This window comes from Spermophilus citellus, assembly GCF_964194105.1.
Source record: "Spermophilus citellus genome assembly, chromosome: 7".
In the NCBI taxonomy this organism is placed as follows: domain Eukaryota; kingdom Metazoa; phylum Chordata; class Mammalia; order Rodentia; family Sciuridae; genus Spermophilus; species Spermophilus citellus.
The window spans coordinates 111,092,745-111,108,763 of record NC_138188.1 but is presented as its reverse complement, the minus strand read 5'-3'; the positions used below and the strand labels follow the sequence as shown (position 1 = coordinate 111,108,763).

General features: G+C 43.2%; 1 protein-coding gene across 3 annotated transcripts in view; it reads right to left on the bottom strand.

Moving 5' to 3' along the window:
* Nucleotides 1–373: 373 nt before the first annotated feature.
* NRROS (negative regulator of reactive oxygen species) overlaps nt 374–16,019 on the bottom strand; it is a 35,189-nt gene continuing 19,543 nt past the window's right edge. For 2 of the 3 annotated variants that reach the window (XM_081300932.1, XM_081300933.1), the window contains 3 exons: nt 9,669–9,789; nt 4,401–6,332; nt 374–3,822 (listed from right to left, as the gene is read on the bottom strand). In XM_081300932.1, the coding sequence (XP_081157058.1) occupies nt 3,550–3,822; nt 4,401–6,332; nt 9,669–9,789 (2,326 nt within the window). In that variant the 3' untranslated portion in view covers nt 374–3,549. Of the gene's footprint in view, nt 3,823–3,881; nt 6,333–9,668; nt 9,790–16,019 lie in introns of those variants that run through there. The other variant, XM_081300934.1, reaches the window with a different exon arrangement.

Genomic DNA, 16,019 nt, shown 5'->3' with positions numbered 1-16,019 from the left:
AAAACGTTGCACACCAAGAGAAAGGAATTGTGTGAGATTCCTCCAGTTGTAAATTACCTCCAGAAAATCACCACACCATGCTGATGACTTTTTAACAGTCTCAGTTGCAGTAGGGGATCTTCTACTATGCTGGTCTTCCTGCCCCATATGAAGCCTCTTCACATTTCCCATTTAATCAGCAAATGCGTTCTGTTCAGCAACTTCTTATCACCTTTAGATTGACGGACTCGATAAAGATGGTCAAGTTGCTGAAGCTGCTTTCTCTTAACATAATGATAATATTTCTTAACAAAATGATAACATCTTGACCACAGTTCTCTATGACCTTAGGCAAATTTTAACTGCTCTCAGCCTAGGTTTCCCCAAGATTAAGTAATGTTAGCCATATAAAGTATTTAGCACACACAGAGAAAAAGTTTGGTAATCTTTAATGGTAACGAAAGATAAGAAGAACACTAGTTAATAAGGAGTATTTTTTTAATAACATTTTTCCTAGCCCTGCCACCATCTTTTCCTTTGGCCATCACCACACCCAGTCTTAGAGATCTTTAAGGATAGAAACTTCTCCCCACTTCAATTTGGGTAAAATCTGAATGTATTTGTGATACAATGAGATGTGCCATCTTACTCATATCCACACAGTGACTCAGAGGGACGCCATCTTTAAGGGACTGGCCTTCCTAGCTCTGGCTGCATTCTTAGCATTCTCCCTGATGCAAGTTTTAGGATTTTCTATCACAGTATCACTAAATAAATAACCAGCTACATCACCAAGGGTCTCAAAAGGAACCGGATGGTGCATTCCAACAAAGATAACTCAAGGAGGATTTATAAAGGGACTACTTACAAAGGGTCAGTTAGGGAAAGGCAACCAACAAAGGACAAGGAAGTTACACAGGGCAGATGAGACAGAACTGTTACCTACCCTAAGCCCAGAGAGAGGGACCAGCACCAAGAGTGGTTCCTAGACCCAGAGGCAGAGATTTATATATAAAGAGCCACCTTGAGAGGAGTGTTATCTTTGGTTGATAGTACCTATTCACCAGTTTGAGACAAATCCAAATGTCAAGAGGGTAAATAACTGAACCTCATTTTCCTTTTTCTCTAATCTGTCAAGACTTATTCTTAGCCAGATAGAACTGGAAGCCAGAGGGAAAGGGAGAAGTCACCATGGAAGTCACCCTCCTGGGCAACAGAAATATGGAAAGTGGATATTGAGGGGCAAAGGGAAGTTATCTGGCACATTAAGTAAGTAAAAGTGGGTCATGCATGAATCAGTAATGATGACAGATGGCCAGTGATATGACCTAAGGATCATTGTTTATCCAATTCCTTGCAACTGGGGTCCTTGGAAAAAAATCAACCAAGCTCTAACAAAGATAACTCAAGGAGGATTGTGCCTCTAACAAAACCTTAAGCTTTTATTTTGGCCATATTTTCAATATCTGAATTGTTGTTATTCATGTTAACAGACCAGTCTCTGACATTTATCTTTGATTCTGAACATTTTCCCGTGTGAATATTCTGACATGTGGCGACTGGGGGTGGACCCCACTTCCCACCCGCTGAGGAAGAACTGCTTGGTGCTCAGTTCTGGTTGTATGGGAGATCTTAGGCTGATAACCACCCTGGTCCTACCAAGGAATTCTGGTATCAGGCTCTGTGGGTCCTTCCCTCTCCAGTACTCCCTGAGAGGACATTAGAGTACACTCTCTTCCGCAGGTGGAATTAAAGTATACAAAGCTGGGCAAGGGTACAGAATCTGCTGCAGAAACTGTAGCTCAGGCCTGGAGGCAGAAATCCACACACTCTATTCAACCTTCTCATCACACTGAAAGAAATCCAGAAAATAGCTTTTTGAACTTAGGGATGGAATAAACTAGTAAAGAGAGACCACAGCCTTCTGAAGTCACTATCACCAGCAGAGGTAGGGATCTGTCCTAATTTCTCAGTCTGAGACCCTGCTAGGCAGGGCCCTAAGAGCAGGAAAAGTGGGTGGTCTATGTGGTGCCACTTGAATAACTTTGAAGGGCCTTCCATACCCCAGAGATGATCTCTCCAGCAGACCTGAGTTTCTGTCTTAACTTTCCATCATTAGAGTCATTCCTTTATATGATGAATTTGTTTCCAGAAGTCCTCTGCTAAAATGTATATGCTGTTTAAAAGGGCATGGTGCTTGTTATTCTTTTTGTCTGTTCAACATCTTGCTTCCCTTCTTTGTTTTGATAACTCTGTCCCTTATGAGTATTTGCAGGAAGCAGAGCCCAGCTATCATAAACATGTCACTGAGGGGTACAACATGTGCTGTTCCAGTTCTTCCAGGAGCCAGGCAGGGGCACAGGACCTAAGGTCAAATGACCATACACTTGCTCCAGATTGTGCATTAGCTAATGAGTGACACAATAGAATTTGGGGGCATTTATTCTCTACAGTGGGTGGCAGCAGTGGTAGCAATCCTTCAGTGGTGACAGCCATGCAAACCATGGTGTCCAATATTAAAGAGTGGTTACAGCAATGTTCTCATAATGATTGTTTTTGACATAGTGTGGGCTGAGATTCCAACTGCTGCATGGAATCCCCTATCCCTACCCATTTTCTGAGCCTCATCCTCAGCCTTTCCAGAGAGACTAGAGTTTCCCAGCATCCTTGTATTAAATCCCCATGCTGCTTATAAATCAGATAGGATCATCTTCAGTTGCAAGAAACTGGGAATGCTGACTGATACAAAGGGTGAAACATTAACTCAAGATCAGTCACAGATAGATTCACTTGTCTAAGAAGCTAGTTGTCCCTTTGGGAAATAGCAGGGCTCCAGGGAAAGGGCTCTTTGTTCATGTAGGAAGAAATCAGGAAAGTCTGGTCTTATGGGCATTGGCTGATGGAGCTTGCCAAGATGGACTGGCCAAAGGCAACCTGAGGGACAGCCATGCCACTGGATGGGGCCACTACAGGATGGAAACATTGAAAGGAAATGTGGGGTTACTGTAAGGGCAAAATCTAATGCTATCTAAGGACAGCCACTGTTAAGAACAGAATGAAATGACCTAGGAGAGTAAACTTCCCTTGGGAAGTTTCTGCTTGTTAAAGTAATGCCACTTTTTTTCCCCCTCTTTGATTTCTGACATTTAGTTTACACAGTAATAGAAATCAGTTTTGGGGCTTCTGTCCTCTCTCAGTTTCCCTCTTCCACACTGCAGTTAAACCCCTTTAAGATTAATAAGTGGAGATAAAAAAGTTCAAAGACTGTGAATTCTCAACTACCAAAAAGACAGCGGCTGTGTCTTTATTATCTTTTCCTAGAAAGGAGCTCAGGACTTGTTCACCATTCACTGAAGGAATGGAGGGAGAGAGGATGTGAGTACAGATGCTGAACACTGGCTAAGAAGTTATTCATGATCCTCTTGAAGAGTATGAGCACACTTCACTCCTTTCTGCATTTCTCTTTACTTTCCCTCAGAACAAAAACTGTTCCCAGTGCTCAGTTTACTGACTGGAGAAACTCTAAGCACAGTTATTGTTCTCTTTAGCTTTTCCATAGAAAGGTCATGTTCATCTGCCAGAGACTCTAGATATGAATCGGGGGCCCCTGGAGAGGCCCTGCCACAGGTCCTTTCTCATGGCAGTGGCAACAGGGCCAACATCAGGGGTGAGACTTGTCTCATGCCAGACCCTCCAGCTGTGCCTGGAAATCATTGTCCTTGCCGAATCCCCAGGGCATTGACTCTCACCCTCCCTAGGACATGCTCTCAGAGGTGTGCTTGCTGTAGAGTAGCACTGGATTGCTACTCTTTTATCTCCATGGATGTCACCAAGGGAAAGGAACTGAAAAACAATAATGGGAAAATACACAAAAGAACATCAGAAAAAGAAAAAAAGGCAAGCTGTGTTTCATTTAAAAAATATTTGAGACACATTGTCTTTTATTTTCATAGTATGTCACTTAATAAATATTTTATCTGGATGATGAGGATGAATCACAAAGGTGGAGGAAGGACTTGGGGGGACTTAAGGATGGAGATATTTAAATTTTTTAATTTAAACCTCAACTCATCAGACTTGGCCTCTGCAGCAGATTTTTCGGGGACTGAATCACAGAATGCTTAACCATTGAACCATATCCCCAGCTCTTTTTGTATTTTATTTAGAGACAGGGTCTCACTGAGTTGCTTAGGGTCTCACTGAGTTGCTTAGGGCCTCGCTAAGTTGCTGAGGCTGGCTTTGAACTTGCAATGCTCCTGTCTTGGCCTCCTGAGCCACTGAGATTACAGACATACACCACCACACCTGACCTCTGCAGCAGATCTTAAAATCTAGCAGAGAAAGTTGAACAGACCAAATTTCTAACCTGGTATGTCACCAGGTCAGTATATGGAGGACCAGTGGCAGCGGCTCTTGATTACCTGAAGCAAAGGCTTCTTAAAAGTGAGGAAGATCACAGTGCAGGCCACCAATAGGGTGAGGCAGCTGGGGAGAATAAGCACAAGGTAGAGCAGGCCCATGTCTACCCGCTCCCACTTGCAGTCCTGAGGCACGCCGCCTGGCAGCTCCAGCACACGAATGACCTTGGAGGAGAGGTTGCAAGTGACCATGGCCAAGTCGGCGACACTCTTTAGGTGCTGCAGGGCCCCCCATCCCTCCACTCCACAGCAGTCATATGGATTCTGACTGAGGTAGATGGTCTGCAGACTCCTCAGGAGCTGCTCAGACACAGCCCTCTGAGGAAGGGCAGTGAGAGAGTTTCTACGGAGATCCAGGGTCTGCAGAGCCAAGCTGCTCCTGAACCTCGGGAAGCTAGTCAAGAAATTTCCTGACAGATCCAAGTCCCTCAGATTCCCAAATCCAGAAAAGTCCAATTCTGTGAAGCCAGAATTGAGGCCCACGTTCCTGAGAGATAGGACCTGTAAGGTGGGGGCAATATCCTGGAGAGGGGCAATGCTCCCATTCAGAATCCCCCAGTTGCTGGATAGGTCTAAGTGAGTGAGGGCTGTCCCTTGGAATGGGCAGTCTTGTAATGCCCCTAACCCACAGCCCTCCAGAGAGAGGCTCCTTAAAGATGTCATATTTCTGAAATCCACACAGCTGGGGGGTCCTGCCCTATCTAAGGGAGCTGGCTGGGGACAAAGTAAGACCTGATTATGGCTCATGTCAATTGTAGTGATGTTACTGGCATTGGCAAAAAGGCCAGTGGGGACACCCTGGAGCTGGTTGGAGCTCAGGTTAAACAAGCGGAGGCTCCTTAGGCAGCCCGTAAGCCCTGGAGCCAAGTGCAGCTCTGAAAGCTGGTTGTGGCTCAGGTCTAGTTCTGTAAGTGCAGCTAGGGGCTCATGCTCCCGGATGTGGAGCATCATCAGACAATTCTGGTTGAGGTTCAGGTGGGAGAGGGAAGGCATTTTCTTTAGGAAGCCATCAGGCAGGTACTGGAACTGGTTCTGGCTCATGTCCAGGAAGTGAAGAGCTGCCAGGTCACTGGAGGCAAACTCTTCCCAGAGGCTGACAGTGGTGATGTTGGTCACGTTGCCGTCCACAAGGAGGAACTGGGCCACCATCTCCTGCGGTGACGAGGTATTGTACAAGTCCCTGTAGAAGCCCATGTTGTTGTCCCGTAGCAGGAGAGTGTGCAACTTACTGCACTGGGGTAGGAGAGGGAAGAACAGCAGTTGGTTGTGAGACAGATCCAGCGTCTCCAGCTCAAAGGCAGCCTCCTCCTTGGCTGCCAGGAACCATTCCAGGGCATTGTAGCTGATGTTTAGAAACTGTAGCTGTGTGAGACCAAAGTCCACAATGCAGGGGAGGTTGTTGTAGGCCAAGTTGAGGCGTCTAAGCTCAGTCAAGCCATCAAAAGCACCACCCTCAATCTCAAAGATGTAGTTCCTCTGCAAATCCAGTTCCCTGAGGTGCTCCAGGCCCTCAAAGACACAGTCATCAAGCCTCATCAGGGTGTTCCTCGCCAGGGACACAGCCTCCAGTGAAGAGAGGTTCTGCAGCATGAGGGCTGCCATGTCTTCTGTTAGGGAGTTTCCTGACAAGTCGAGCCTCCGCAGATCTGGCAGAGTGTGGAGAGCAGCTGCTGTCTCCTTGTAGTTCTCAGAGAGGCAGTTGTCAGCCAGAGCCAGATTGTGCAGGTGGCCTTGCTCCTGGAAGGCATCAAGGCCAATGAGTCCCAGGTGGCAGCTGTGCAGGCTGAGGTTCTCCAGAAGAGGGTACGGCTGGAGGGAATGATTCCACAGGGTCTTGAGAGGGTTGGCGTCCAGGATGAGTGTCTGTGAGTGGGACGGGAGGCTGCTGGGCACTGAAGCAAGATTCTGCCCTCTGCAGTCGGCAACGCTATCCCCCTAGGTCCAAAACACATGGGTCAGTGGAAAAGACATCTCTAAAGTACAGATTTATGCCCAGATACTTGGTTCATTCATCAGACTGTCCCTGAAACCACTGGAAATGACTCTGGAGATCAGAGTTTTTGAAATAGGACAGGAACATATTCTTTACCTTCACACTTTAAAATAGTCAGCCAAGAGTTGAGTTCCAGGCCTCACTTAAAACAGGGTGTCAGAGAAGATCTGACATCAAGTGCTGAGAATTGACAACTGTATTTGAAGTTTGGTTTTAACTCTGAGGGTTGAGGACCAGGTCTCTACCTGGATTTGAATTCTGTCTCTGTTGTTTATGTTCTATGTGACCTTGGGAAAATAATTTAACCTTCAGTCTGTTCTGCAAAATGAAGATAAAAAGTGGCACCTATTTAGAAGGGTTGTTGTAAGATTAAAGTGGCTGCTTATGAGGAGCTTAGCATGGTGCCAGGTACATAGTCGGTACAGGGTAAATGGTTCACACTGCACAGTTACCACTGTGACATAATAGTTGGGTATCTACAGCGCCATTGCCCAACAACCAGATGTACTGTGGCACCTTCATTTCACCCAAAATATTTTTGCCTGGGAAGCTCCCCTATACCTGTATCAAGTAAATATGGTAGCAGGTCTACTGATTGTGCAGTTTAAGGAGACAGAGGGATGGGGTGACCCTGATGTCACAGCAGAAATCATATAAAGCCTTCTTTAACTCAGCCAGATGTTTTATAGAATTGGCAAAAACATAGGATGTAAGTTAGGTGTTAGTGAAAAAAGTTTAAAATGGTAATTTCTATAGGTTGGAAAACAAGGCCAATGATTGGCTAAAATTGTGGACCCCATCCCTGAGGGCAAATGGAACAGGGAAGAAGAGTCCTGGGTAAGAAGTCCAAATTAGGAGAGCTAACACTCAAGCTGGAAACTTGCTCTCCCACTTCTTAACTTTGGACCCTGGGCAAGGAACTAATCTCTTAGAATTTCAAGTTATTTTATCTTATATATATTTTTTGGTACTGGAAATTGAACCCAGGGGCATTTTATCACTGAGCTTCATCCCCAGTCCTTTTTTTTTTTATTATTTGGAAACAGGGTCTTGCTAAGCTGATGAGGGTCTTGCTAAGTGGCTGAGGCTGGCCTTGAACTTGCCATCCTCCTGCCTTAGCCTTCTGAGTCACACTGGGATAACAGGCATGCGCCACGGTGCCTGGCTGAACTTCCAAGTTCTTTATCTGATTTTAAAAGCAACATCCTCTGATAATTAAAAATTGATGCTGTATTGAAAAATAGAAAACTAAACTCTTCAGTAACCTCAGACTCTCCCTCAGAAAAACACATACTAACTTTTTGTTATATCTCTTTCTCACTCTTTTCTAAAGATATTACCTACCCTTTTTACAAAAAAAAATATGATAACAAACTCTACAAGATGTTCATTAATCTACTCCATTCCCAATAATGCATGATAGACATATTGTTTTGGCAGTAAAAATAAATTTGATCACATTTCTTTTTAGGAACTATATTAGTACACTGCATGAATAGCAATGATGAAGACAAGAGTTCTAAGGTTCACTTCATTTGGGCTCTAATTTTCTTTTTCTTTTTGTTTTGTTTTGTTGTGTTGTTTTGGTACTGAGGATGGAACACAGGGCCTCACATAAGTAAGCATGTGTTCTACCGAGTTACACCCCAGTCCTTTTTATCAAATGGGTGACCTTGGGATAGTTACCTCATCAGTAGAACTCTACTACCCTGCCTGCAAAGTGAAAATTATACTTGTATTTTTTATTTTTTTAGGATTGAGTGTGATTGCTTATGTAAAACACATTTATTATGCCCAAAGTTAGTAATAATTATTTGTTTCATCTAATTAATTAATCCCCCATTATTGAACATTTGAGTTGTTTTTAAATCTCCAGATGGATATTAGAATGAATTTGTCAGGTCCCTTCCACACCCTCCACTCCCCCTAAAAAAGTCTTTGGAATTTTGATTGGTATTTCATTATCATTTTACCATTATGGATTAATTTGGGGGAGAACTTGCATTTTTACAGAATTGAATGCCCCCCTCCCCTACCCCAAGACAAGGTGTTTTTCTATATTTGAGTAAGCGTTGGTCTCCTGGCTTCATGGGGAGTCTCTGAAGAGTGCTGTGGTTAGGGGCTTTCCTCAAGCTGTGAGACCCCGTCCTACCACAATTGCTGTAGTAAAGACCTTTGCAATTCTTTGTGGACCCACCGAAGCACTTCAAAGGAACACATGGCCACCAGAGCCCCGGAAATCCTTACTATGTCCAGTTCATTTTAACATCAGATGGCCAGTGTAATGACTTGCAAACAGTCCTCAAATTGTAAGAGTCATGGGAAGTCCATTCTTTGAGCTTCCTGGCAGCTGAATCCCTGCTTCTGGCGGCCAAACCAGAAGGGTCAGGCAGAGAGTCTAGCCTGCACCCTGAAAAGCAGCCATGCTTTATTCTTCTTTTATTTATTTATTTTTTGAAGTTGTTGATGGACCTTTATTTTCTTTATTTATTTGTATGTGGTGATGAGAATTGAACCCAATGCCTCCCACATGCTAGGCAAACGCTCTACCACTAAGTCACAACCCCAGCCCTCATGCTGTATTCTTTAAAACTCCAACTGTCATGGTTCTGAACCACTAACAGTAACCTCTAACCACTAGTCTAGAGTATGCTCCACTATGGTATAGGGATTATGAGTCAGACCAATCCGGATTTTTGTTTTGTTTTTTGGTACCAGGGATCAAATCCAGCGATGCCTAACAACTGAGCCATATCCCCAGACTATTTTATTTAGAGACAGGGTCTCACTAAGTTGCTTAGGGCCTTGCTAAATTGCTGAGGTTGGCTTTGAACTCTCAATCCTCCTGTTTCAGCCTCCTGAGCTGCTGGGATTACAAGTATGTGACACCACATCTTAGACATCAGGTTTAAAGCCCAGCCCCACCACTGATTAGTTGGTGACACTAGGGCCACTTTGTGCCATAGCCCCCACTATCTATAAAATAGAGAAGTAATAATAATACCTATCAATAATTCCATAACACTGGGTTATTGTGATGATTAAATGAGTTAAAACATGTAAACTTCTCTGGCAGTACCTGGTATGAGAAAGATGACAGGGACTGCCAGCCGTTCCCAGGCATTATCTTTAAAACCTTCAGTTAAAGAGCTACACATGGCATTGAGTGAGGCAGATTCAGAGTGATCCAGACACTCCTCCTTGACTAACAATCTATCAGTCAGGACAAGGTTGGGACAAGAGCAGGAGACAAGTCAGAGTTCAGGGGGGAAACTCACCAACTTGCAACCCCCTTGGGAAGCCACCATGGCTATCCCACTTCCATTCTTCCATTTCATGGTCAAGAAATGAAAACCCAGGCAGAGCCAAAGGGGCAGCAACTCCATCTCAAGGGCAGCACTGTGGACAGAGGAAAAGAAGCAGCATGTAAGGCAAGGGCATTCCAGAAGGTTGCTCTACGTTGGGTAGAAGGAGCCAGTTCCCAGTTCTGTCTGGTCTTAGAGGCCAGCAGCTACATGGAGGTGAAACCCACAGATTATTCAAATACCTCAATTTAACCAACACTTTCAACCTTTCACTGAAACCCTCAACAACAGCTCATTTTCACTTTGCCTCTACCATTTGATGGACAAGTGGCTGAACTCTGAAACTCCAGAGAGTCCAGCATTGAAGAAGCAGCAAAGGACTTAATCAGGTGTCACTGGGTATTTCCCAAGCTTTGTAATTCTGCTGGAGTTTTCTACCCTCCAGTTTAACTCTGCTGAGGCATAGCAGAAACTCAAGAAATATGTGCTGAATGAATAAAAGAACCAATGAAGGGTAAACTGGGACTGAAATACTACTCATAGCCTCAGGCTCTATAATTGAGTTCTTACTTATCTTGCTGACTGAGGCTTTTTTATAATTTTTTTAATATTTTATTTTTTAGTTGTAGTTGAACACAATACTTTTATTTCACTTATTATTTTTTTTAATGTGGTGCTAAGGAACCCAGAGTCTTGCACGTGTGAGGCAAGCGCTCTACTGCTGAGCCACCACCTCAGCCCTTTTATAATGTTTTTAATTTTTGTTATTTATTAATTGATTACAGTGACCAATTTTTATATTTATCATATACATCATGATGTTTTAAAGTGTCCATACAGGTGAAATGACTAATTTGAACTAATTAACTCATGCATTATTTTATATAATTAGCATTTTTATTCTTAGGACACTTTGATCCATCTTAGTAGCATTTAGAAAGATACAATACATGAGTCAGGATGGCTACAAACACCTACAATCCCAGTGGCACAGAAAATTCAGGCAGGAGGTTTGCCAGTTCAGGACCACTGACTGAGGCTTTTAGAAAAGTGTGGATCTCAATGGTCACCTCATTTGAATACAGCCCTTTGAAAAAAGGATTTTGATATTTTACCTGGAAGAGGAAAAAACTTGATGGGAAAATGAATGAGTGTTATGTTTAGATGTAGTGTCCCCCAAAAGCTCATGTGTAAGGCAATGCAAGAAGGTTCAGAGGAGAAATGACTGGGTTGTAAGTGTCTTAACCCAATTAGTGAATTAATCCCCTGATAGGGATTAATGGAGTGGTAACTGAAGTGGTAGAGTGTGGTTGGAGGAGGTGGGAATTGGGGCGAGGCTTAGGAGTATACATTTGTATCCTGCCAGTGGAGACATCTCTCTCTCTCTCTGCTTTCTGATCACCATGTGAGCTGCTTCCCTCTGCCACACTCTTCCACCTTGATGTTCTGCCTCACCTCGGGCCCCAAGGAATGGGGCCGCTCTTCTATGGACTAAGACCTCTGAAACTGTGACCCCCTAAATAAACTTAGTCACAGCAGCAAAAATACTGACTAAAACAATGAGCAATCTTCAGATGTAATAAAGATTACATAATGAAGTATGGTTATCAGTCCTCTTGCCTGGCTAGTGCACAGAACAGCAGACATAAGAGGGCTTAACATTATACATATGTCATGCTGGTGTGTGGGGGTGATGGTGCAGGCCTGTAATCCCAAAGACTTGGTATGCTGAGGCAGGGGGATTGCGAATTTGAAGACTGCCTTAACAACTTAGTGAGACCCTGTCTCAAAATAAAAAGTGAAAAGGCTGGCTGGGGATGTTTCTTAATGGTAAAGTGTCCCTGGTTTCAATCCCCAGTATATATCAATCATACATATACCAGGAGAAGAATTTTAGAACTAAGAGGAACCATAAAGGGTATGTATTATATCATCCACCATCACATTTTTACAGTCAAAGGCCCAGAAATAATAATAGCCTATTCAAGGTTCCAGATTGACTGAGTGGCAAGGGGTCCCTCTCTGAGCTCCAGGATGAGTAACTAGGTAATTTCTTTCTCTGTATATTGCATTGACTGACTTCCAGAGTTGACAGTTGGTGGCAATCCCTCCCAGCTTGGCATTAAATGGGAGGCAAGTGCCTGGCCCAGCATTTCATCTGCCCCAGCCCCTCCTTGGCACCCTTGGGAAGGACTGCAGGTTAGCCCTTGTCTCCTCCTGGCCCACTGCTAATGCAAACCTCCTTACCTAGTCCATGCCATTCATAGCCTTTTCTGCTGACACATCTAGGCTACCTTTGGCCCCTTCCTGTTATCCTTTCTTCAAGTAAGTTTACTCATCTCAAAGACTAATTTTAACTTTCTGGTCAGATTTGAATATTCACCAGTGAAAAAAGACTAACAGAGAACCTACATGAAATCAAGTGAATCAACCTCAGCCTGGACTTCTGGCTGGGTTACTTCTCCTTACCACACAGAGAACCTCCAATTCAGAATTCATGCTGGACACTGGGGATCCCCTTCCAGACCCTTTTTTCCGCTTCTGCACCTGTGCAGGAATAATTACCTCATGGCCTGCACAGATGGCAAATGCAGGGCCATATGGGCTCCTGTCCCCAGTATCCTCCCAGTACCCCTGCCACGCACACAAAAATGCCCCCTGAAACCTTGGAATCACATCTCGTCTTGAGATGATTGCCAGATTTAGAAAATGCTGAGATACCTCTTGAGTGTCAGATATGTATTTATGCCAAAAACTTATTTATCTGACATTCAAATTTTATTAGATGTCCTGTATTTTATTGTTGAGAGATGGGAAGACATATTACCTTCTTCTCCACCTCCTATAAGGCTTGAGCTTGTACATGCTGCTAGGTTTCTGATCTCTCTAGAAGAGCCAATCCTGTATATTGAAATACTAAATTGAGATGCGTACATGGCAAGAGTGTAATTCTTCAGGGACAACATAACTCTCCAGACTAGAATGCCAGATAGTTCTGGTGTCACTTATACCCAGGAAGGTAATTTAATTTCTAGGTCAACAAGTATTTTTCAAATTTAAAAAATGTATCCTCTCCTTCTTCTGAAACTCAGCCAGCCAGCTAAGAAAAAAATCTTGCTATGCCCCCTGGGCAACTTCTGGAATGAAACATCAGAATATCATGAGAAGATTATGGAGTTTGGAACCTGACAGTCCAGTTTAAATTCTGACTCAGGTACTTGCTGTTTGTCCTTGAGCAATTTATATAAAGTCTCCAAGACTCAGATACTACTTCTGTAAATTGGGAACAATATTAACATTTCAAAAAGTTTTATGAGAATCACACAGCATAATGTATGTGAAAGTGCTTCATGAACAGTAAATGTAATTAACAATATAATTATTATTTATGAGTTCCAAACACCAATGAGCTGTTGTTGCTACTGCTATGCATAATTTCCAAGAATCCCACAGCTACACAAAGCAGAAAAAAACAGTGCATAATTCAGCTGAAAGGATGACTATATCATTACATTAACTAAGTGCATAAAAGGTATACAGGAAGATTGGCTTAAAATTATATATTAGTAATCCAGAACGAGATTAACTCCAGGGGCAATGACTATGCTGGTGGAGTTTTTGTCCTCAGAACCATGCTTTCCCCTGCTTTGCTGCTCTGTAAGGTCGAGGGCTGGCTTCTGAAGGCCCTGCTTCCCAAACTCTGCTGTCAGCTGGCCTCCTGCAGGTTTGGCCAAAGGGGGACACTAGTGGGTGGCTAGAAAGCAGAACGAGCAAAGAGTTCAGGGGATTTCTGTCTCTGCCTTGAACAGAGATATCCTTGAGCCTTTCCTGGTGACCCTCAGGCTCTGGTATCATCACTCCTTCCTTCTTTCCTTCACCTACCGAGGGCAGGTCAAAGCCTCCTAAATTGCTCTTCTCTGGGTGGTCTGTCTATTGTCTGTTTGGCTTCTCAGGCTCCTCTGTCATTTGTTGCCAGTTTCCTAAATTAAATTTCCTCTGTTTTAAATAATCTAGATGATTTCTCTTTCCTGATTGGCCCCTGGCTGATCCAATAATATACGTGAGAATGGCCTTGAAGCAGGGCTAAATAAAAAGATGCAATGACTCTAAAAAGAAACAGAAGACTTTCAAATAGTAGCTATTCCGATTGAGAAACACTATTCTAGACTATGAAAGGTTTTTTCAAAGTCATATCACTGCAAAGAGTCCAAGAGAAACAGCTCAATATCTCACTGGAAAATCCCATGCGGTCTCCCAGGTGCACAGGACTGCTTCCCCTCCTCCTCCCCAACCCCCAACTGCTACTACTACAGCAGCTGCTGCCTGGGTAGAACTGTAACCTCTTTGCCCCAAGAGCTTTCAGCAAGTGTTATACATATATTACCACATAATTCTCTCCTCAAAATAATAGGCTGAAAAAGCTTTAAAGAAAGAAGGCTTATGCAGAAAGCAGTTAGCTATCAAGGTATCAAGGTATCTGTGTTAGGGATAAGTATTGACAGATTGGGGAAGGAATCTCCAGAAGCAGAGTAGGCAGGAGTATGTCATAATGTGTACCGGTGATACCCATGAATATGCAAAAGGTGTAACTACCTTATGAGATGGAGGGCCCCACAAGAAAGTGGGTCTGCGTTTGTTTAAAAGTAAGGAGCCAATCCCACCTGCCACCTTGGGAGAAAGCGAAAGCAGCTGTTCACAGACTACAGAGAATAAAGACAAAAACCCCAGTCTGTGACCCCTCCAAACCATTCCTACTACCAAGAAGCATCTGAAAGCTCCAAGCGAGCAGCTTTGGTTCCTTTGACTCTTAGCAGAAAATCAAGGAAGGTTGAAGCATCTCCCAAGGTAAGATCCCCTCAGAACCCAGCATCCCAGTGGGGATTGCTGGGAACACAGAGTACCATCCCGAACGTCCCCTTGCCAAAATGTGTGCACTGAATCTAGTCATGAGGACACCTCCAATAGATCCAGGCTATATGATGTCTTACAAGACAGAATTTTCCAAAAATCAGGCTTGAAAAACAAAGAAAGGCTGGGAGGGGGCAGGGTAGCAATGTCTGTTCTCAATTACAAGTGACTAATAATAAGCCAATTAGCCATGTGTAATTCATGAATCTGGAGTGCATCTTGGACTTAAAAAAAAAATACCCAAAAGAAAAAGTTTAAGACAGTTGGGGTGGATGATTTAAATACATATTAATGAAGATGGTTTCATTTACAGATGATATTAGCAGATTATTGCTATTTTTTTCTGACAATAATGTCCTGTTTGTGTTAAAAAAAATAAAAAGTGCCCTTCTTCTTAGGAAATGCATGCTGAATCATTTAGAGGTAAAGCTTCATGGTGTTTATAATTTGTGTAAATTATTTAAAAATGGCTCAATAGAGAAAGTTAAAGCAAACTACTAACTGATCAATCTAGCACTGGGCTTTAACTTTTCTGCCCATATGAAATTTTTTAAAATAAAAAGTTTTTTGTTGTTGGAATTCCTAAAGGGGGAGAAAATATTATGGTAACCTTTTTGTCCATAAATTTCCAGGTATTTTTATTAGACTTTTTCAATATTCTTGTCAGGAAGAGGCTCAGTAAACGTTTGTTAGGTTAAAAAACCAATACACACATAATCTTAAAGATATTCTAAAAGTTTTAATATTTTGGCATTCAAACTAGAGCTTTCAGATGTATTTATTTATTGGAGGGGTGGTGCTGAGGATGGAACCCAGGGTCACTCTCCCACTGAGCTACATCCCCAGTCCTTCTTAGGTTTTTGGTTTTTTTTTTTACTCTCTGGAAGGCCATTATATTTTTATTTATTTATTTATTTTTAGGTTTTCAGCAGACACAATATCTTTGTTTGTATGTGGTGCTGAGGATCAAATCCGGGCCGTACACATGCCAGGCGAGCGCGCTACCGCTTGAGCCACATCCCCAGCCCCCTTCTTAGTTTTTATTTTGAGACAGGATCTATGCTAGGTTGTCCAGGCTGGCCTCAAAGTTGTGATCCTCCTGCCTCGGCCTCCTGAATAGCTGGAAGGACAGGCATGCACCACCATACCCAGCTCCAAATGATCTTTTATATCTATGAGAAGCACTGAGGTATTAGAGCACATGTCCTGATGTAGTTCAGGAAATACAGTTTGATGCACAAACATAACTTCCCCTGTCCAGGTGGTTTGCTCTGACTAGCACACCCACAGTCCCTCTGGAGGGGCAGCCCTCAGAAGAATCACATGACAGCACCATCAACCACACCAAGCTGCCAGAATCTTGGGGAAGCACTTGAACATAAGTAGTAAATCGTTACCTGACAGCGGCACCCTGTG